Source organism: Aphelocoma coerulescens, chromosome 4A (genome assembly GCF_041296385.1).
Source record: "Aphelocoma coerulescens isolate FSJ_1873_10779 chromosome 4A, UR_Acoe_1.0, whole genome shotgun sequence".
Lineage (NCBI taxonomy): Eukaryota > Metazoa > Chordata > Aves > Passeriformes > Corvidae > Aphelocoma > Aphelocoma coerulescens.
Window position 1 is genome coordinate 5,292,215 of NC_091018.1, and position 22,472 is coordinate 5,314,686.

A 22,472-nucleotide genomic window follows, 5' to 3' on the forward strand; every position below is an offset into this window, starting at 1 on the left:
AGTGGTTTATGATGAAATGAATCAGTGTGCAGTGTGTTCTGAAAGGGATAAAACCTGGTATAGAATGAACAGGAAGAGCACTATCAGTAAAATAATTTTCTCTATTTTTCTCTTTTCATTTTCTCTTAATTTTCTCTCTTAATTTTCTCTTTTTTTTTTCTCTTTTAAGATCATTTACTTTAGGCAAGGCCATGAAGCTTATGTGAGGGCAGTGAGGAAAGCCAAAATTTACAGCATTAACATGCAAAAACAACCATGGAACAAAATGGAACTCAGGGTAAGTTCAAGAAATACTTCAAAGAGCTGAATGTCTCTGTAATGTTAAACTGACGTGAAAAACCAGCATGAAAAATGTAAAGAAAGCATTACTTTAAAATGTTAATATCAAAGTTTTAATTTTAAATATTAAAGTTAGATTTTATTAGCACAAAGTCTTTACATCTGTTCACTTCCTGGTTTTGGACTTGATTCTCAGGGGTCTCTTTCAACACAAATTATTTTTTCTTAAACACTGAATTCATTCAGAAGCCAGCACTGCCGACCTGTTCGTGGTTCTCTCACCACTCCACAGTGACCTGAGTTCTGTTTCTTGTTTTTAATGCTGTGGTAAGAAGTAAGAAGTCATGGTGTAAACACCTAAATGTGTGCAGGAGTCCTCTTAAACGCTGGATCTTGCTTTGCATGAGTTCCCAATACTTAATCCACAGGGTCACCAGATTTTTCCTGCTTTCCTCGGATTTCATATCAAGAGAAGAGCCCATCTATGTCCTCATATTCACTGAACCATGCCAGTGGTTCTTTTAATGAAAATAATTACTTTACTGGGAAAATACCCAGTTACCAGTCCCAGGGATTCAGTGATTCCAGCTGCAATTTTCCAAGGCATCATCAGTTTGTGAGGAAAAGGAAATAGCTCTTCACTTAGGATGGGCTTTGACAGGACATGAACATAAAGGCTATTGTGGAATTTCTGTTTTCAGACAAAGAATTTCCTTTTTTCCCCCTGGGCAAGAGTGAGGGGTCCTGGGTTAGGTCAGGGAGAACCTTTGGTGTGCTTAGAACTGGGTTTGTTCCCTTAGAATCTTCTTAAATAATTTGTGGGAATCATGTTCACATACCTACCAAGGGCATGAGCTTCTTCATTTTTCTGTTTGAGGTGGCAGTGATTGATTTTAGTATTTGAAAAAGAAAAATTAATGGGTGAAATTACCTGTGCTGTCGAGTGGAAACATATTTGGGGTTTATTAATATGTTTCACTTTAAAATGGATATTTTTGTTGTTGGCAAGTTAAAATAATGCTGTTCCATGCTTCTTGCTAATTAGGAACAAGAATTTGTGAAGACTGTAGGAATTAAATATGAAGTTGGGCCTCCCACACTCTGCTGCTTGAAGCTTGCATTCCTGGATCCAATCACAGGCAAAATGACAGGAGAATCCTTTTCCATAAAGTAAGTCACTGAAATGCTGATGACATTCTTCAAGAGCTTTCCGTGCTGTGTAGAAGCTTCCCCCTCCTCCTTTCTTATTTCCTGTGCAAGGCATGATGATGGCAGTAATGATTATCCCAAATGCTTGGAATCTGAGGACTCTGTAGTTCATCTAGAGCTGTATTTCTGGGTAATAATAATTTTTTTGGTCTTATTTCCTGAAGGTACCACGATATGCCAGATGTTATTGATTTCCTTGTGCTGCATCAGTTTTATAATGAAGCCAAAGAAAGGAACTGGCAAATAGGTGAGTATTTTTCCCCCATTTCCATGTGTTTTGCACCAGTTCTGCAGCTGTTTAATGGGATACAGTGTCTTTATTACATGACAGAAAGGACTATACACACGTGATATTGTAAAGATTATTGGAAACCTTTATTTGATGTTTGCTGCAATTCCTGTAGCAAAAAACAACGAGAAATGAGAGAAACTGTTGCAAGGGCTGTGGTAGCAGGAGAATCTCCTGATCTATTGGCATCTGAGGCATGAGGCAGCTGTGAGTAATTCCCAGAGATGTGCAAGTCCTGCCCAGAGGGGAAGGGCTCAACTCTTGTAGTGCAAAATGTAAGGATGGAATTAGGGCATTCACAAAAGATGGAGTTGATTCTCTAAAAGGAAATATTTAGCAATTTTTGATGATGTTCTTTTGCTGAATGCAATGTCTGCCCTTCCAGGGGATAGATTTCGCAGTATAATTGATGATGCCTGGTGGTTTGGGACTGTGGAGAGTCAGCAGCCTTTCCAGGCAGAATATCCTGATAGTTCCTTCCAGTGCTACAGTGTCCAGTGAGTATTTCCATGTCCTGGGGCTCCTACACAACTCAGAGAACTTGAAAAATAGGATCAAGAACCTCAAGAAATAGAATCCCTTTTTCCATTTCAATACATACCCAGGCACTTTATTTACTTATTTAATATTCACTTATTGTACTTTTTATTTGTTACTTACTTTTTATTTATTTTAGAATATTTGGAATATTTACTTAATTTTAATATTTACTTATTTAATTTTTGAATTTATTCCTAAAGCAACACTTCTGGTATAAACAATAGTGCAGTGACTCTATAGGAGATACAAGAGAATAATAGGGAGTTGGAATGGCTTATTCCTAACAGGAGTGACCTTTTGGGTCAAATCTGGTAAAGAAAAGGTGTATCTTTATATTCAGCTCTAACTTGTGTATTTGCATGTATTTTTTTAATAGCTGGGACAACAATGAAAGAGAAAGGATGAGTCCATGGGACATGGAACCAATCCCAGAAGGAAGTAAGTGTGTGTGGGATTCCTGTCCCTGTACAAAGCAAACAGCTTTGGGGCCCTGGATTTACTCTCTGGAATTGTTCCTCTCCAGCTGCGTATCCGGAGGAGGTCGGTGCTGGAGTTCCTGTGACCCCAGAGGAGCTGACAGCTCTTCTCTACAAACCCCAGGAAGGAGAATGGGGGGCCCATTCCAGAGATGAAGAATGTGAACGAGTAATCCGAGGGATTGAGCAGCTTCTTTCCCTTGGTATGTCTGGAGAGAAAAGGGGGAAGGATTAAGAATATCAGAGTGGTGGCACAGGATTGAAGAGTAGATGGGATGGAGTGCTGGGATTTGGTGGGGAGTATTTGAAGTGTGCTCAAGTAAATTACTGAAAAGAGCCTTTTAAATTTCATATTTCAGTTTCCAAACTATATTCCCTTTTTTTCTGGGGCTTCACCTGATTTCTTCCAATGGGGCTTCCCAGTGGGTCATACCTAAGTGTTAAAGAACAAAACATTGAACTAAACCCCTCAAAACCAACCAACAAATCCTCACTAAATACCCTCACCCCCAAATTCCTTGTAACTGGTTTGAAGCCATTTAAGAGCACACTGTAATTTAAATTCTGCCTCTGTTCACACCCAGGACATGTCTGTGTTCTTACTTTATGTTGCCTGCTGTAGTATTCCTGTTGTAAGTGCATATGCCACGTTCCTTTCAGTCAGATTTGGCTGCTGGCACACAAATCTCAGATGTGATACTTAAACCAAAAGAGCTTTTTCGAGAGTAGGAATAGATGACACAAGAGGAAGAACCCTGCCCTGTGGGTAATGACATTCTCAGCTGTAGATCTGTGTTGCTTTTGCTGAATTCTTAGAAATCCCAGAAACCATTAAAAGGAATATTGATATAACATCCCTTGGAGGCATCTAAATTACTGTGGTCTTTTGTCTTGCAGACATTTCTAATCCCTTTGCTGTTCCAGTGGACCTTAGTGCCTATCCCATGTATTGCACTGTCGTTGCTTATCCAACTGACCTCACCACGATCAGGAGGAGGCTTGAAAACAGGTTTTATAGGTGAGTTTGGGTTTGTAGCTGATATTTATTACAGCCTCATGAAGGACAGTGTGGAGCTGAATGCTGTGTAAACTGCATAACATCAGATTGGCCTTGGGCAAAGTGAGTGTTCCTGAGCAATGAATTCTTCTGGCCACGTTGTTGAGGCAAAAGCTGCCATAGCTGGATCTGGAGTGTTGGTTTAATTCCCTGAGCCTTGCTCTGTGTTGGAGGCAGAGCATGTTTGCTTTGTTTCCATCCCTCCTGTCTTTGAACAGCGGCTTTGCTTGTGTTGCAGTTGCCAGAATAATGCTGGAAAACTGGAAATCTCCGTTTTTCTAGTTAATTTGGGAATAAATAATGTCCTGCTCTTCTTTTCCCCTCTGAGGACCACCTGTTTCTCCTTGATCTGAATTCCTAATTCCATTTTTTACCAAAGAATCCTACTGAATGTGGAAGAAAACTAACATACACCTTCCTCTCCATGCCACTCCTTTCATTTTGTGTATTTTTCAGGAGAATCTCTGCCCTGATGTGGGAGGTAAGATACATTGAACACAATGCCAGGACTTTCAATGAGCCAGACAGCCCCATAGTCAAAGCAGCCAAAATTGTGACAGACGTCCTGCTCCGCTTCATTGGGTGAGTTTGGACCTCACAGACCCCACAGCTCCAATTCCTGAGATCCTTCATTGTGTACCTTGGTTTTTTGTCACTGTCCTGCAGAGATCAGAGCTGTACTGATATATTAGAAATCTACAACAAGGTGAAAGCAGAAGACCTGAGCAGTACTGATGAGGAAGAGGAGGTAAGATCATTTGCTTTCCTTTTAAAATTCAGCACATGAAAGAAATTTTGATTTTTGTTGAGTCTTTATTTAATGGGTAATTGCACAGAGTTTTGGAGATGAGGCTGTTTAGGCTCACCTGGGACAATAAGCTCCCTGAAGTAAAAATGCTTCTTGGAACTGCCTGTCTTTAATCTTCTCTCAGCACATGCTGTTTTGTTGGAAGGATGAGTAATGAGGGGAGCTGGGAAGTGGAGCTGTTACTCAGTCAGAAGGACAACAGCTCTCCATTGTCAGCCAGGCAGCAGAGCTGTTTCCTTATGTAATTCTGTGTCATTTCCCATCAGTTGATCCCTGGAGTGAAATGTCAGGTAGAATCCAGGTTAGATATCACTGCCTTGAGCTGCTTCTCTCTCTTTACACCTTCTCCCCTTCAGTGCAGTTTGAAATGTGCTGTAGTTCCTGTTGCCAAGTGCCCTGTGGTTGTTGTTGGCTGGTTTTTAACCCTTTTTCCGTGGCTGAGGGTGCATCCAGACCTGTCTGTGTGTGATCATTCCCTTTGCCTTTAGGTGGCAGAAGTAGATGTGGATTCAGACGCTCCAGGCACTTCCTCTGGGAAAAGACGAGTGAGTAAACTTTCTGCTTTGGTCATTTTTTTAAAAATCTGATTTAAAAAAAATATCTCCAGCAGTCAATTTTCAATGCAGCTAATCAAAATAGCAAGGCTGGAGCTGAAATATGGCAGCTTCTCATGGGTCTGAGTGTTATATATGACCAAAAAAGGCAAATTTGTCTGATTTGCACATTGCTGTGCCATCAGCTCTGCTTTAATCTTCCTGGATTTCTGTTTTTAATAGGGGAATGCTTTGAATCAGAGCACTGGGAAATTAATAGGAACTTCAAGTGAACAATGTGAATATTCTGATAAAATCTGCAATACCTGTTTCCCTGCAGGTGAGACGAAGAGTGAAGAGGCAGCCCATGAAAGCCAGTGCTGATGCTTGGAAGGAGCAGTGCCAGCAGCTCTTAAACCTGATTTATGAACGAGAGGACTCCGAGCCTTTCAGGCAGCCTGTTGATCTCTTCTCTTACCCTGTAAGTGCAGCTTCCACATCCAGAATTGTTCCTCCTTTGGCAGGGCATCCATGCTGGACATGGCTTTGTCCTCTCCCTTTATGAGCTGATGTTTTCAGGGAATTATTGCAACAACTCTCAAAGTAAAATAATGACTTGAGCCACTGGATGAACACTGAGGTGATTTTAGTGCTGTAGGATTTGAGAGCTTTGATTTTTCTCTTGTGTGTTCTCACAGGATTATCGAGATATTGTAGACACTCCCATGGACTTCAGCACTGTGAAAGAAACCTTGGAAGCAGGAAACTACACCAGTCCTTTGGAATTCTACAAAGATATTCGCTTAATATTCTGCAACTCTAAAGCTTACACTCCTAATAAAAAGTCTCGTGTAAGTAATAAATTTTAAAGCCTTTTTTTTAGAAAGACCTTGGCCCTACATGAATAAACACATGAAATGAGGTCTGAAGAGCAAAGCGCTGCTTGGTGTAATAAAAATAACCAGGGTACACCAACTCTGTGGTTATAAACTTGCTTTGTTCTGCTCTCCCAGATCACTTCTAACATCCATTTTCATATGGAACGATGGTCACTGTTGTAGCTGTTCTTTGCAATGTTTGTAACAGAAAACTGGTCACCAGTTGCTTTTACTTTTTTCAATAATTTGTCCCTGGAAACAAGGAATATAACTTGATAACTGCACATATTATGGATGAGGCTACACAGAGGCAAGGCCTAGAAAGAGGACAGGAAAGTGGTTTAAAGATTTTGACATCTGGTTTACAGAATTTCGGAACGAGGACATTTTGGGTTGGTTCTCTGTACAGCTCTGTTGGGGTGGTGTAAGGACAGTTCACCAGGGATTTAGTGCAAAAACAAAGGTGAGGAGGCATGAAATCCAGTTGTTTTTCCCTTGGTATTCAAGTTATCTTAAGGCCTGCTTCCATGCTTTATGGGGATTGACAAAGTATTCCAGTAATCCAGATAGCCATTTTCCTTCAACTCTGGAAATATTTTGTACTGTTATTAAATCCTTTTATGAAAACACTTTCTGTTGCAAGAATACACATAGCCCATGGAAGGAAATAATCTGTAAAGAACCTCATAGTGGAACATCACCTTGAATTCTTTCTTTGTGCTACAAAGTCTGGCCATCTTTGTGATGTTTTTTTGGTTGATCTTCAAGTTACTCAACTCCAATAAGCCTGACCATTTTTCCTCACTGCAGATTTACAGCATGACCCTTCGACTCTCTGCCTTATTTGAGAATCACATGAAAAACATCATCTCTGAGTACAAGTCAGCAGTGCAATGTCAGAAGAGGAAAAGGCCTCGGTACCGAAAGCGGCTGAGGAGCAGCAGCAGTTCCCCTTCAACCAGCAGAGCATCCAGGTAAAACAGGGATGGTGAGCCTGGCTGGCAGTGCCATTCCAGAAGACAGTGGGAGATGTGCTTTTGGGAATAACCAGCAACAGTGTTGCTCATTTCCACATGAAGTTGCTCTTTTGGGAGATAAAATCATGCTCAGTTTGTAGTTTGTAATTCTGGTAAGTGAAAGATGATGTGGTTACAAGTGTTCCCTCTGGAGGAAATGAAAGATCAGCTGTCTCTTTACCTTTTAACTGTTGAAAGAAGCATTGTGTAACACTTCCCTATGTTCATCTGATACATTATTTAAGTAAACTGACTGTTGGTTTTAAAAAGGGAGATAAAATCTTGTCCCTGCAAACTCCTATACCTGTAGCAAACAGCACCATGATGTAACTGTTTTTAGTGTTATCACACGTGGGAAAAAGAGATCATTTGTGTGATGCAAAAATCAAGGCACTTTGCAGGAGAAATCAGTTTTGTATTTGAGTCTTTGGTGCTAACAGATTTATCTCTTTGGGGTATTCTGTGTTTGCAGCCCAAAAGGGAAACAGAAGCAAATGAAGATTCAACCTAAACCCAACCAAAATACCTCACTGCCCCTGACCAGGACTAACTCTTCAGTCTCATCTCATGGTGAGGAGAAATCCAGCCTTTCTGTTACAGCAACTTGTCTGTGCAGGTTGAGTCTGATCCTCATGAGACACCCACCTGTTGAAGGAGCAAGGTCCTGGAAATGTGGTGTTTGTAGGTTGTTTTAGCTGAGTTTGGCTGTTGGAAAGTTCTGGGTAAGGATCAGGGAATTGGGAACTGGGTCTGGCCATGTTAAGAATTAGTCCAGTGACAAAAGCCCAGACTTCCTGTGTATGGGCTTCTCTCCTACAGCAGTTATGGATAAATTAATCCTACTTGGGATTACATTCAGGAGGAATTTGTCTTTCCATGGCTGCAGAGCAGCTTGGTGAGATTACCCTGACTTGGGCTGTTAATTCAGGGGGTACAAAACCTCTCCAGACACAGCCCTGTAAAGAGAGCATTAAAATCAGCCTGTCCCCTTGTGGTGTCCTGTCTGCAGTTTCAGATACAGCAGAAGAACCTCTGGGTTCAGCCACTGGTGAAGAGCTGGAGGGTCAACCATCTTCGTCAGGCTCGAATGCACAGAGCCGGAGTGGAAATGCCATAGATCCAGGGAAAAGCAGACCAGTCAGGAGCAAATCTACACCAGTGAAACAAGGTGAGAAATAATAAGATTCTGTGCTTTGACTGACTGGTTTCACTAGACATGAAAGATTTTGCTTCTGTCTGATGTTTATGGAATTATTGCCTGAGTGTAGCATTAAATGTATCCCCAAACCATACCCAAAAATTGAATTTACTTTACACCTTACAGTTCTGTGGTGTCTTGTCTGAGGTGTGGAACGCAGATGATTCCATGTGCAGTTTAATGAAGTCCTTTAAAATCTCTCCAGATGGAAAACTTAATTGCTCTTAAGCTCCTACAGTTCTATCAGGAGTTAAAAAAAGCAAACAAACCAAGAGAATCCCGACCCCAAAACCTTCGCCTTAAACCAAAGATGAAAAAAAGTTTACAAAACCATTTAAATATTTTTCTCACACACAAGACAAAGTAGGTGTGATTAGAAGGGAAACACTTCCAGGTGTGGTAATCTCTGGGACAAGTTACTCAGAGTTTCCACCAAGGTGAGCCCTGAGTAGGCATTTCCTGAACCCTGCAGCCTTTCCCAAGTCCACACTCCTGAGCTGTAGCAGTGCTGGATGCTGTAGGTGAGCTTTTCCTGTCCTGTGTTAAAGAAGATACTTAATCTTCCTTGTCAGATTCATAACCCCGAAAATATGGAGGATTTTGGGTCCCAAGCCAGCAAGATACTTAATTTAATTTTCACTTAAGGTGTTCAGCAATCCCAGTGAGCTTTCTTGGGTCATTTACTCTCTTGAGTTAGGCTTTCCATTAATATTCCCTGGACTAAGCCTTTGGAGAACGTGCATTTGATAGGGAATAAATGCTGCTTGCAGACTGGTATTTTTGTGTATATATAGGTTTGAAAGGGATTTTAGAGTTTTTCCTGCCTTGGCACCCCAGGTAGGATTCACCTGACCTGAGTTTTAGATGTTTGTGTCCAACCGGGTCACTCTGGGCTTCTTTTATTGCCTCAATCTTCACTGAACTCTTACTCAGAAGAGTTTGCAGTCACTGTTTCCAGAGAAAAACTGTTTACTAGATAAGATTTCCCCTTAGAGCACCTGCTTGTGTCCACAGCATGTAAAGGGGGAGTACCTCCAAGCTGGATCAGCCCTGAGCACACCTCAGAGGCAGCTGAGGAGAATCCCAAAGGCAACTGAGGCAAACCCCACTTTCTGTGTCCTGTTTGGCTCTGGTGTGATGGGTTTATTCTGTGTTTGCTTAGATCACTCTCCTGATGGGCCACTCACCAACGGGGATGGCAGAGAACCCCGGGCAGGAGTGAAGAGGAAGCTGCTGAGCGCCTCAGAAGAGGACGAGCACTTGGAGGAGGCGGAGGAAGAGGAAAAGAAGAAGAGAGAAGTAAAGGAAAAGTCTGGTTTGTCTTCATCAGAAAGCGGGGAATCGGGATCCAGCTCCAGCTCTGAAAGCAGAAGTGGCTCTGATTCCGACTCGGAATCAACCTCCAGAACAGACCAGGATTACATCGATGGCGACCACGACTACAGCAAAGTTGTGCAATCCAAAAAACCCAAACGGAAAATCAAACGGAAACTCACCGGGGGCAAACGGAATTGGCAGGGCCGAGGGACAGGGAGGAGGGGCAGATGGGGCAGGTGGGGCAGGTGGAGCAGAGGGGGAAGAGGGGGCAGAGGTGGAAGAGGCTGCGGCAGAGGAAGGGGCGGCGGCCGGGGAGGAAGGAGAGGCCGAGGAGGCCGAGGGGCCTCGCGAGGAGCCACCAGAGCGAAACGCGCCCGGCTCGCTGACGATGAGTTTGAAAACCTCTTTGGGGGACAGTTTGGGGAGAGCGTGTTCGGAGGGAGATTCAGCCGCCCCCCTCGGATCAAAACCAGGAACGAGGGCAGGAGAACTGTCCTGTACAACGACGACTCCGACAATGACAATTTTGTGCACACCGAGGATCCTTTGAACCTTGGTACTTCCAGGTCAGGCAGGGTGCGGAAAATGACAGAAAAAGCCAGGGTCAGCCATCTCATGGGATGGAATTATTGACAGATGGAAAACTTTGGAACAATTTTAAAAGAACTTCAATGGCCTTCTACTGCAGGGATTTTACCAGAAATTCTACCAAGCAAGTTGTGCGGGGACTCCACTCACGTTTCACAGTGGTGCTTTTCCATCCTGTCAGTTTGTGTTTGTTTTAAAGCTTCAGATCTCCACACTTCATTGGTCAAAACAAGCCTTAGTCATTAGGCCTTAAATTACAGAAATTCTTCCCCACACACTACGAGTTCATCACATTACAGAGGCTTCCAGCTTCTCAGTAAGAACATGACATTTTTGAGTCACGCTTATGACTTCCCTCCCTCATTTTGTTTTTGTATTATAGAAATAGCACCTTCTTACAGAGTTTTTATGTGGTTTCTGCCATAAATCCTTAGACACAGTAATAATTATAACTTTTGCACAATACACCAATCCTAAAGGCAGCTATAAAATGTTTACAGTTTCTATATCGTAAGAAGGATCTGGATTATTTTAATCTTCCCAGGCCAAACGTTGATGGAATTGTGCTGAACTGAAGTATGTCCATACTACAGTTTTGGGGGTCCTGATGTGCTTTCTATCGGTTCTTTATTCGTGTAAAAAAGTGACAAAGGGTTGGTGCCTTGTAAATATGTAGCAAACCTTTGATGTGGTGTGTCCTATGTGTGCATTAACTTTATTAAAAAGAGAATACTTGAGAAGTATGAATATCTAGACAAAAGGTGCCAAATGCAAAAGTTACTTGCATCTATTTTCTTTTTGTCCTCTCATATTTTTATAGTATTAATTGAGATTGTGCAGCTAAAGGGGTGACTTCAACATTTGAAAGGTTCCTCCTCTTCAAAGCATGATTTTTAATTGTAGCTCAGCTACCTCTTATTTACAACTACTGGAAACTGAAAAGAAAATAGATGCTGTTATTCAGAGCGTGGTGAAGAAGAGGCGAGAAGGAGCGTAGAGGGGTGGAAGTTGTGAGTAGCTGTATCTTCCTTGTATTGCCACCATAAAATCAAATGCAGTGGTTCTGAGAGTTCTCAGCAGCAGATGTTTGGGGCAGGTGGGGATTTGGTTGTGCAGAGGGGCTGGCTGGCTCCCACTGCCCCGTGCTCCATGGAAATGTGGTTTGGGCCCTTCAGCCCCTTGGAGGTGCCGAGGGAGCTGTTGCTCTCCAGACTGACTCTTGTGTCTCAAGCTTCCAGAAGAGAATTCCTGTTGCACTGTGCTCTTGTTGTCCTGGGAAATGCTGACTTGAAATCCTCTGGCAGTGGTAGTGCAGTTGGTGAGGAGATCCCTGCTCACGCTCCTCGGTGACCTCGGCGTTGGCGTGGGCTGAGTTGGAGGTGAGCGGCCTCTTCCTTCCTTCCTGGGCTCTGGCTGGAATATATGTGGGATTCTGATTTCCTCCCGTTGTCTGACAGTGCAGAGTCAGGTCACAGAGAGAACAAGTCAAAAGAAACTACAAAGTTCCAGTGGAGTTTTTCAAGGTTTTTAGGTTTTTTTTAAGCTTTCATCCAATATCCTGAAGTTCTTCTGTGCACAGCTTGGTCAATAATTCTGGAAAACCTCAGGCAGCAAAGAGACCCATGTACTTTCTCAGATGCAGAAGGAATTTAATTTTTGACTTTCTATATTAAGCACTAGCTATTTTATCTCGCTTTCCAAAAAAATCCTAGTTAGATGCAAAAATGACTTGAAAATAAAAAAAGCAGAGGTTTAGTTTTGTGATGGAGGAGAGTATATCCTAAATTGCTCATTAATATGAGTTTATGGTACAGTACAAAACCCACACTTTTAATTTTGTAAGGAATGTTTGGAATCTGCCGTAATCCATTGCTAGACTTGATTTGGTTTTTGATGGGGGGGCGGGGGAACCAAATGCAGAGGCTCTCCTAGTTCTTTGTTGGGCTTTAAAGTATAAAAACCTGTCCTATCATCTCTCTCATATATCTGTATATATATACACACATATATATTTATAAGAAACGTATTATTTGTTTGACTGATTGGTCTTTTTACATATGGTAACCAGGAATAGCATGTATGCATCAGTCCATAGTTGGAGTCATATCCCTTAGATCAGTCCTGTGAGCTAATGTAAACACTATGGGTTCTGTCCTAAAGCCTGAAAAGCTTGAAATGCAAAAGAAATGCTTTTTCCTCTATTTCTGACTGGCCGAAAATCCACTTATTCCTTATTTATTTTGTGTAGGGGTCGGGGAGAGAGAAACCACAGGGATTCCAGAGAAATCATTTTATAAGTTGGTGTATTTTAACAGCAATTAGAGCAAGATTAAATATGTTCTTAACTGTATCTTTTCTCTGTACTGTGAAGATACCAGTGAAGCATCACTTGGCTGTGGCGTAAGTATTACTGTGTCCCATGACTATGAGCTAGAGCAGGGGGTGCTGGGACAGCAGAATTTAGTGTAAAAATTGAAAAAAAAAAGCTTTTTTTTTGTGCATGAGAACCTTTTATAAGCATGACAAATAACTTGGGTTTAGAGCTGTTCTTTTTGCTTGTGTCTGGATTCTTTCTCTGAGTTGGGCAGTTGATTTCTCATAGTTCTGTGGAATAATGGCACTTTTGTAGGAACATGGATGCTCTCAAATCCCAGATCCTATCAGGGGCCGCTTATGAGTGTGGCAAACTTAGGATGAGCCCACCAGGTGCAGCAGAAGCAGGATTTAAAGTGAGTTAAACCATCCAAAAGTCTCCCTGCTCCAGACTCTGCCTAAGGAATGGGATTTAAAGTCTGATTTTGAGTGGGATTCCTGAGGGTGAGCAGGCAGGCCGGGGGCTCTTCTGTTCCTGTAGATACTTGGGCATCGGTGCCTCTGTTCCCTCGAGATGTCCTGCTGGCAGGATCCCGATCCCGAGCTGCTGGGGCACTTCGGGGCACTGGGGGACGCCTTGGAAAAGGCCTCAGGCCCCCACACTCCATCCTCCACAGAGACAGGGCTGAAATCCTGTGTCTTTGCTCTCAGCTTCTCCCAGCCCCAAACCAGTGTCCCTGTAGTGCTCCCCTCTCTCTCCAGACCAGGGCATGGATGACAAGGCTTATTTGGCAGTAGTGAGGTGCTCTTGGATACTTGGATACTAGGGAAAATTTTTTCATGGAAAGAGTGCTCAGGCATTGGAAGAGGCTGCCCAGGGAGGTGGCAGAGTCACCATCCAAGAACTGAGAACATGCAGCCCTTGGTGGTTCAGTGGCCGTGGTGGGATTTGGTTGAAGGTTGGACTTGATGATCGTGGAGGCTTTTCAGACCTTAGTGATTCCGTGATTCAGCCCAAACCTCACCTGCTTTTTATCTTCTCCATCACTTTTTATTTTTCTCTTTGCCATGCCCCACCTTTCTCCTGTAGTTTCCTTTTATAGGCTGTTTATTTATTCTCTTGGAAACTTCAGATACCGTGATGAATTTTATTTCAGCTGGCCTGCCAGGCTGTAAGGTTAAATCCAAACCTTTGTGTTGGTGCTTGAACTTGGATGGATTTGGGCAGTTTTATTCCTCCTCCTCCTTTCCATCACTCCTTTCTCCATCAGCCGAGCAGAGGCCACCCCCTAATCCCAGCCACCCCCACCCTGCAGACAAAAAAACTATAAAGAATTGTGGAGAAATAATTCATGGAGGATTTTTGGCTGCTTCAAATTCTGCGTCCTGTTTGTGTAGTTTCATTTTCCTGGAATGTTTTCCTTAATGTCCATCAGCTGCTCCTCCTGTGGGGAAGCAGAAGAACTGAATAGTTCAGAGAGCATGGAAAAGAGCTCGCACTGGGGGTGTGGCAGAGAGTTTTTAATTAATTTAAAAAATTAAAATACATGGCAGTTCTCTTGACTCCCAAAAGCAAGATGACCCTTGCCAAGCACTTGGAAAAGCTACTCATGGGTATCTTGAGAATGTTCCTGTGCTCCAAATCACAGAATATTAACATGAGAAAATCAGTTTGAATCACAAATTTTTGATAAGAACTTGATTAATTCCATCTTTGAGTGGTGAACACCAGGGAAAAGTGAACAGCTGTAGGTTTAAGGATGTCGTGTCCTGATCTGGAGCGTCCTGTCATGGATCTCATGGGTTAAAAACGTCTTTGTGTGTTTACATGTCTTAATTTTATCTTATTTAAAAACCATCCTGCAGAGTTTTATAAAATGCTGATGTTTTCCTGAAGGAGCAGTTAACCCTCCAAGGCTAACTCTATATTTAGTAGGTAGGGAGCTGTTGTTGTGTTCTTACAATGTGTATTATAGCAAATCCCTGCGCATGAGCGACAGAGACTTTTCAACTCTTTAGTATATCCGAGGTTTACACAAGGTAAAAAAACTCCTTTATGTACAGTAAGTAACAGCCTGCAAAATTTAGCCTAAAAACTTGTCTTTTTTTAGTCTTAGAAATGCAAAGACCTGTTGGAAGCTTGTACATTTTTACTACGTCCTGTTTGGCCCACAGCGAACTCACACAACTGTGCTACGAATCCCTGAAAAATTTAGGTTTCCGGTGGGAATTGCTGTCACAGCCTTAACTCTAGTGTTCTAAAAATGGTGCTGAAATACATTTATGTGCGTGGATGTGGGTACCTGATCCGAGTCTGTGAGACTTCCAGGGCAAACCAAGCACTTGGAATTACTACTCCTGGTAGTAACTGCAGCCATGCTGGAGAGCTGGCAAATGTGTAAATAGTTGGGAGCTAATTCCACCAGTGGGCAGTTAGGAGCTGTTCCTCGGTTTGGGGGTTTTCATTGGCAAGCAGTATGGATCTTCCTGGGTTTTGAGTCTGTGAGGAGCCATTTGGGGGGGTGGGGGGTGAAATCCTGCCGGAATATTTGCAGGTAGAATCCAAATCTGCCGTTTCTCTTCCTAAAATTCCTCCTCAGAGAGTGGTGGCTGCTTGGGTGTGTTCAGAACTCAACATCTGAGGATTATTTTTCTGTAGAAATATTAATTCAGGCTCTTCATTCCTCCATGAGTCATTAGAGCAGATTTCATGTAGAAATACCACTTGATGTTGGAGCAAAATTCACATGATTTAGGCTCTCCAGGTCGTGTTCTGGGTTTAAAATACTCCAAAAATGCACAAAACTATTTAGAATTATGTCTACTTTCTATATTAATTTTTTTTCAGGTGATATTTATGCCCATATCTTCACATCTGCTATCTCAGGTCCCTTTAATGAATACTTCAGGGATTTTGATGCCACGTGTTGGCAGACCAAATGTAATATTTATATGCAATGAGCTGTTAGTTTTTTGTATTGTACAAATGTAAATTTGTAAAGATTTTTTTCTAGAGTTTTTTTGAAGTCACTGATGTAATCTAGGATGTTTCATTTTCCAGCTGTGGGATTGTCTTAATAAAAAAAAAATAAAAAGAGAAACTCTTACTTTGGTTTTGCGTTGCTTACTGAGTAGCTGAGACATTAAAACATTTTTTAAAAGTAGGTAAAATGGAGGTTTTAATGTAAAAAGAAAATTGTTTTTTAGTTCAACTGGATGATTTTATATTTTAATGGAAAGGTTTATAAACTGGATATAGAAACTTTATTTATGAAGTGGGCAGAGAAGCTTTATAAACTGAAGATCTCAAGCAGGATGGGATGAAGACCCTCACCCCAATCACCATTCGATCTGGCTCCAAAGTACCATTTTTCTGGGAAAAAAGGATAGGAGCAGTTAATGATTTCTTGGGAAAAGAAGGGAAAAATGCCTGAAAGTGCAGTGAAATGGCTAAAAATGTCATGAAGTAGCAGGGGAAGAGGAGGAGGCTCCTGGGTGAGGTCCCTCAGCCATTGTGGGACAGGGGGTGGGTTCTCCTCAAGCTTGGCTTGAGGAGAAGGTTTGTACCTGTTGTCTAAGGGATATTTCATGGAAAACAAGGAATTACTCCTTTTCCACCTCTGTTGGCGCCCTCTAGTTAAATAGCAGAGATAACAGTGTTTAAACGGGGATTTTTGGGGGTGGGTGGGTTTGTGTAGAGCTGCCGGGGGGGGCTCCGGGCTCAGCTGGAGGGAGGTGCTGACAAATACATGGAATAAACTCGGGAGGAATTTCTTCATGGAAAGGGCGGTCAGGCCTTGGCAGGGGCTGCCCAGGGAGGTTTGGAGTGCCCATCCCTGGAGGTGTCCAAGGAAGGACTGGAGGTGGCACTCGGTGCTCTGGGCTGGTGACAAGGTGGGGATCGGTCACAGGTTGGATTTGATGGTCTGGGAGGCCTTTTCCAACATTAATGATTCTGGGATTCTGTCATTCTATTTTGACTTTTCCCCTCATTAATCTGCTGACTTACTTGACATTTCACTTTATTGCGCTGATTCCAGTGGCATTTCCTCTCCAGTGGGAATGAATATCTCCTTTTTAACACAACACTCATCCTCCAAACCCCAGGGACAAAAGGACTTTTTTTTTTCCTTGGCCTCAATGATTACAGAGAACAAAATTAAACTTGTTTTGCAGAGATGCTGGAGCCCCCCTTTATGTACATCCATCAGATGGCATTGGGGGGAAGGAATTCCACTCCCTTCAGAGCTGCTTGACCTTTGTTAAACTCCCTTTGGCTGTCCCTGTGTTGGTATTATATCAATATTATATTGATATTATATCATAGCTGTTAAATATTTTATATCATCATGTTTAGGTCATATGTGATAATACATGTTATAAAATACATCATATAAAACACAAGTTATAAAATACGTGATATAAAATACCAGAGTGGTAGAGAACAATTCTTTTTCCCCTGCCCTTTGGAAATGCATTTTGTAGAAGTACCTTTTTAATGGTAATTTTTATAGATGTCTTAGAATTCAACTGTGATTTTTATGCACTTCAGCAGCGTGTGAACTCAACACTGCCTTGCAGTGATGTGCAGGCCAGCTGGTCATCCCAACGCTCATTTCCAGCCTGGAAAACCCCAAGAGCACCTTTTTGAATCCAGGCATTCAGGGTGCTGCCGGTGATATCGGTGGCCCCTGGAGCTTTCTCGACCTGCACAGCAGGGAGAGGCCAAGCTTTGCCTCCATCCCACCTTTCCAGTTCATATCAGGCGCTGGAGTGGGATGATCTGAGTTCCGGAGTGTTTGGACAGCGCCCTCAGGCTCAGGGGGGGATTTGGGGGGATGGTGCTGTGCAGAGCCGGGAGCTGGACTCCGTGATCCCTGTGGGTCCTTTCTCACTCGGCAGAATCAGTGACTCTGTGTGATTTGCCCTTCCCTAGGTACACGCGGGAGCTGGGTTTGGGGCACAGGGTGAGGCCGGTGGCTGGCTGGGTTTGTGCACCTTTGGAGCTGCGTGGAGCCGTTTCGAAGGCCGGGGGGTGCCGGGTGAGTGACCCCCTCCTTGCCCCGCCTGACGGGACTTTTGGGTGTCCTTGTTTCTGGGTGAATAAAAGCGTCTTTGTGCCGAGCCTCGGTGGATCAGGTGTGGAGCCGGAGCCCGTGCGGTGACGCAGGTGCGGGCGGTGCTGGCAGCGCTCCCGGCCCGGGCCTTCCTCCCGCTCTGCCCCGGGACAATCCCTTCCCTCCGCCGGCGGTGTCCGGCCTGGGGCTGACGCAGGACCTGCCCTCCTGCACCAATATTTGCTCTGGTGCCAGGAGGGAAGGCTCGCAGCGCTCCCGCAGGAGCTCCAGCCTCACACGTCCCCGCAGACGGTGCTGGAGCCCCGCGGAGCATGAGGGACCGGCTGGCGGAGCTGCAGCAGCGAGTGGCGGCCGAGGGGGACCCGCACGACGACTCCCTGCGCTTCGAGAGCCCCGCGTTCGTCGGGGACGACGCCAGCCCCGTGGGCCGGGCGCTGCGGGAGGCGGCCGAGCTGTGGCGGGCGCTGGAGCGGCTGGAGCAGCTCTCGGAGAGCATCGACAGGACGCAGCAGTCGGTGCTGTGCTGCACCTCGGAGGAGAGCATCGCCCGCGAGAAGAGCGGCCTCGGCGCGGCCCGGGCCGCCTTCGCCCGCCAGGCCGCGGCCCTGCAGCCCCAGCTCGGAGCGCTGCCGGCGGCCCCGGCCGGGGGCTCGGGGCGAGCGGGGCCCCGCGTCCGCCAGACCCAGCTGTGGCTGCTGCTGCGCCGCTACGGCGCCGTCCTCGCCCGCCACTACGCCCGGGAGAGCCGCTATCGACACCGGCTGAAGGAGCAGATCCAGAGGCAGGCGGAGCTGGCAGGCATCAACCTGGGCGCCCAGGACGTGGATCTGCTGGCCGAGAGCCCCCAGGGGCCTCGCATCGTCGGCCGCGACCTGGAGGAGCTCAAGGCCAAGCATCACCTCGGCCTGGCCCAGGCGCGGCAGCGGCAGCTGCTGGAGCTGGAGGCGCAGATGCTGGAGCTGCGCGGGCTGTTCCTGCAGCTGGAGGGGCTGCTGGCCCAGCAGCACGGCGCTGCCGACAGCGTGGAGCAGCACGTCCTGCGCACCCTCGACTACGCGGCCCAGACGGGCGGCGAGGTGAAGAGAGCCGGCAAATACCAGCGGCCGTCGCGGCTCTCGGCCCTGCTGACAGCGGCTCTCGGCCTCTGCTCCTGCTGCCCCTGCCTGCCCTGCCCCGGCCGGGGTCTGCGCTGAGCCGGGGCTGCGCAGGGAATTCCAGCAGCGCCCGGGGATTCACCCTGTGCTGGGCAAGAAACGGTGTGGGGAGGCTGCTGCTGTCCTGTGCTCCTTCGCGGCACCTTGTATGATGGTGCAAGGACCATGCACACCTTGTACAATGGTGTAAGGGCCATGCACACCTTCCTTGATGGCACAGAGACCATGCACAACTTACTCAGGGATGCAGGGTCCATGCACATCTCACATGGCAGCATGGGGAGCACACACACCTTTCCTGATGGCCCAGGGACCATGCACACCTGGATGCACAGGGACCAGCTGCACCTTGCACAGTGATGCGGGGACCATTCACACCTCGCCGGGCAGCACAAGGACCAGGAGCTTCTTGCACGGTGGGACAAGGACCACCAGCACCTTTCCTGATGGCACAGGGACCCTGCACACATTGCACGGAGCACGGGGACCAGGCACACCTTGTGTGGTGATGTAAGGACAGTGCACAGGTTGTATCATGGTGATGATACCATTGCTCGATGGCACAGGGACCTTGCACACTTTGTTTGGTGGCACAGGGACCAAGAACACCTTGCCTGGTGGCATAGGGACCACACACACCTCTCCTGGTGGCACAGGGACCCTGCACGCCTTGGTGGCGTCGTGGGGACTGTGCATCTGCATTGCAGCACCCAGCAAAGAAAAGCACTTTGAGCACTCCAAAACCTGACCTCAGAACTGTAAGATTTCTTCTTTCTGTTATTGTTCAAGGATGAAAACAAAAAGCCTGTTGAAGTTTTTGGCAGGTCTGTGGTTACATGTGAGGGGGCTCAATGGCTCGGTGCCACCAAGGAGCAGCGTGATGTGGTGAAGGCTCCACCACATCCCAGTCCTGATTCTCCCCGCTCTCTCCAATTTCTACTCCCTTGGGGTTTTTTGGTGCATTCATGTTGCATTTTGGTCATTGCTGGTTTGTCAGGCAGTGGGTCAGGTTTGGGCTGGGTGTCCCACATGGCTCATCCCATGCTCTGACACCAGGAGAAGGTTTGCACAATTTTTGGGGAATCTGCAGGCTTTTACTTTAACCTGCAAATTGCCAAACCAGCCAATATACCACATGTGCTGGAAATGCTGGAAACTTGGAGTGGCCCTTTTTTCTGGTCCTCATATCACCACCTGCATTTCCCAAAACCTCTCAGATTAGAGCCTGGGGCTTGGTTAAGCTTTTTGGGGCCCTTTGTGGAAAGTCCCTCTGTGTCCTGGCAGTTCCTGGCAGCTCATCCCAGTGCTCTCAGCCACCCTTACATTTATTTTCATCTTCTGGCTGGGCTTTAATAAAACAATTTCTCAATAACCTCTTGAGCGTGGAGAGTTATTTCTTTGCAGCAGGGAGCCCAAAGCTAAGGAAGAGTAGAAATGGAATGACTTCTCAGTGTGTTGATTGAGTTAAATTCTTAGGAATGTAGAAAACTTAATTTTCAGGCTAATTGATATTTTCTGTTGACCTGCAAGATCCCCACATCAGGAATGTCCATCCCTATGAGAGCTCTGGGAGCCAAGTTGAGTGGTCTCTGTTCCTGCCCTCTTCCTCCTTCTTTATTTTCCACTGGTGAGCTCTGAATGAATATTCCTTTTTCATTCAAACTTTGATGAATGGAAGTTCACGTTTATGATTTTCTTTAAAAAAAAAAATAATAATCCACCACTTCCAGCCCATTGGAAACACCTCTTGCATCTCACATCCAACCCCACATTTACTGTGTGGCTGCAAGAGCAGCCTCCTGGGAAGCACTGAAGTTATTTACAGATTCCCAGGATACAGAGAGAAGGGAACTAAACCTGCTGAGGTTGGGAGGTGGCAAATCTAAGCTAAATAAAACATATTTAACCTCCTTTCACGCCCCACTGTCACTGCTCCGTGCAAACAACCTCCCCGGAGCCCTCTCGGGTGGCTGGGCAGCGTCTGGCCTGACTGGTTTTGCTGCTCAGGAGATCATTATCCATAAAAGACAGGCAAAAAAGCTGTGTTCCCAGCAGTGCTTTCAGCCAGGACGTGTTCCCAGGGGATTTCATGGAGCACAACTCCCCCCGGAGCCTGGCACAGAGGGGATGGCCCTGTGCTCGTGGGGCTTCAGCAGCCACGAGCTCTCCTGTGTGTGGGATTAGCAGGAAAATAACCCTGATTTGTGTTCAAGGACCCATGAGGAGTTAAAGGAGGAGGAAAAGAGGAGAAACTTTACACCTCAGAGTGGATCTTCCCACCAATGGGTTCAGTGGTTAATGAGACTTTATGTATTTATGAATTTATTTTTTTTCCTGCTGCCTGGTGGCCTTTCATTAAATGCTGGCCTCAGACAGGATCTAATTACTGCAGAGCAAAATAATTAGCGATATTGTAATGTGGGCATGAACACCCAACAGGATGGGGAAGATTCCTTTCTCTTCCAAGGAAAGGCTGGGGTGTCATCTGGAGCACATTCAGGAGTGTTCCTGGAGATGGTGACACCGAGGTGGAGCACCCGCTGTAACAATTCCAAGAATAGACATGAGAGAGCTGTTTTAATGATGTCCTAAGGGAGCATCAGAAATGTAAAAAGGTCACATTTAAGGGGAAAAATAAGAGAAAGCCAAAGTTAAAAATTCAAGCCCCTCAGCTCTGCTCTATGCTCACACACATGGAAGGCACTGGAAGAGGAGTTTTTGGTAAAATGTGTAAAAAGGAGCTGGATGAAAAGCCCAAAGCTTTTGTAACTGTGCTGGCAGCACTTGCAAAGCCTTTCAGTTGAAGAAGTGTCACTAAAAATAATTTTTATTTTAAGAACACAAAATCTTTTGCTGACATTTAGACAAGTAAATAATTACAGAGCAAATTAATCACCCTGCAGAACTCGTTTCTAAGGTGAGGTGGGTTAGCACAGCTCACCAGCTCCTGCTCAGGGACCCCGGGGGGGTTGTGAATTTCAGCTCAAACACTGAGCTTTGGTCCCTTTGATGCTGCTGATTTTTGATGTCACAACAAACCCCCACAAACAGAATAATTTCTTGTAAATGCAGCATTTTAAAAGCCTCCTGAACACAGAAAAGGAATCCAGCTCCCTGAATTCTCTCGCGTTTAAAGCATCTCTTTGGCCAAACCTCTGGACAGCCACATCTATCAGCAAAACTGGAGGGGAAAGTTGAGCTGTGATTTCATTTCGTTGTTCTCCAGTTCCCCAGCACGAGAGGAAGGATGAATTCTTCATTCAAAATATTTAGATATTTTAATTCAATAGGAGATATTGAATGGATTATGTTTGCATTTTCTTCATTGAAAATCATCACCCAATATTTCCATTTCCAGAAATTTTTCAAGAAGGGGGTTTTTAGTTCTCAAATCACACTTGGTAATTTTATTGCAAATGTACTTAGTGTCAAATCAGAAATTCATTCTTCTGTGGGGGCTACCAAGTGATTGCCTTGCTTCAAAACACTTTTTACATTTCCCTCCCCAATCCAAGAATGTGTCAGCAGTTTAAATTGACTTGATTTGTTTTCTCCGTGGTTTTTCCTGTATTTTCCAGTGAATCAACAACTCTATTCACAGAGCTCATCAAATATCTGCTGCTGCCTCTCCAGAAAATACGGAGATCTGGCTCACAAGCCTTTCTGCAGGAGTAGGGATCCCTGCCAAGAAATTCAGGGGAGACACTGCTTGTCTTGGAAACCCCATCCTTGGGTTTTA

General features: G+C 45.1%; 2 protein-coding genes across 2 annotated transcripts in view; both read left to right on the forward strand.

Annotated features, from left to right (window-relative positions):
- Window positions 1–10,935, forward strand: part of BRWD3 (bromodomain and WD repeat domain containing 3) — a 45,387-nt gene extending 34,452 nt beyond the window's left edge. Inside the window, exons 25-40 of the mRNA XM_069015074.1 lie at window positions 170–277; window positions 1,325–1,449; window positions 1,653–1,735; window positions 2,163–2,274; window positions 2,694–2,755; window positions 2,841–2,996; window positions 3,691–3,811; window positions 4,307–4,432; window positions 4,517–4,598; window positions 5,147–5,203; window positions 5,532–5,672; window positions 5,890–6,042; window positions 6,880–7,043; window positions 7,558–7,655; window positions 8,095–8,253; window positions 9,446–10,935. Of these exons, the coding sequence (XP_068871175.1) occupies window positions 170–277; window positions 1,325–1,449; window positions 1,653–1,735; window positions 2,163–2,274; window positions 2,694–2,755; window positions 2,841–2,996; window positions 3,691–3,811; window positions 4,307–4,432; window positions 4,517–4,598; window positions 5,147–5,203; window positions 5,532–5,672; window positions 5,890–6,042; window positions 6,880–7,043; window positions 7,558–7,655; window positions 8,095–8,253; window positions 9,446–10,233 (2,535 nt within the window). The 3' untranslated portion in view covers window positions 10,234–10,935. The remainder of the gene's footprint in view (window positions 1–169; window positions 278–1,324; window positions 1,450–1,652; window positions 1,736–2,162; window positions 2,275–2,693; window positions 2,756–2,840; window positions 2,997–3,690; window positions 3,812–4,306; window positions 4,433–4,516; window positions 4,599–5,146; window positions 5,204–5,531; window positions 5,673–5,889; window positions 6,043–6,879; window positions 7,044–7,557; window positions 7,656–8,094; window positions 8,254–9,445) is intronic.
- Window positions 10,936–17,802: 6,867 nt separating this feature from the next.
- LOC138110184 (syntaxin-1B-like) lies at window positions 17,803–20,073 on the forward strand. Its single transcript, XM_069014894.1, has one exon. The coding sequence runs from the start codon at window positions 17,891–17,893 to the stop codon at window positions 18,770–18,772; it is 882 nt and encodes a 293-aa protein (XP_068870995.1). The 5' UTR covers window positions 17,803–17,890; the 3' UTR covers window positions 18,773–20,073.
- Window positions 20,074–22,472: the final 2,399 nt, after the last annotated feature.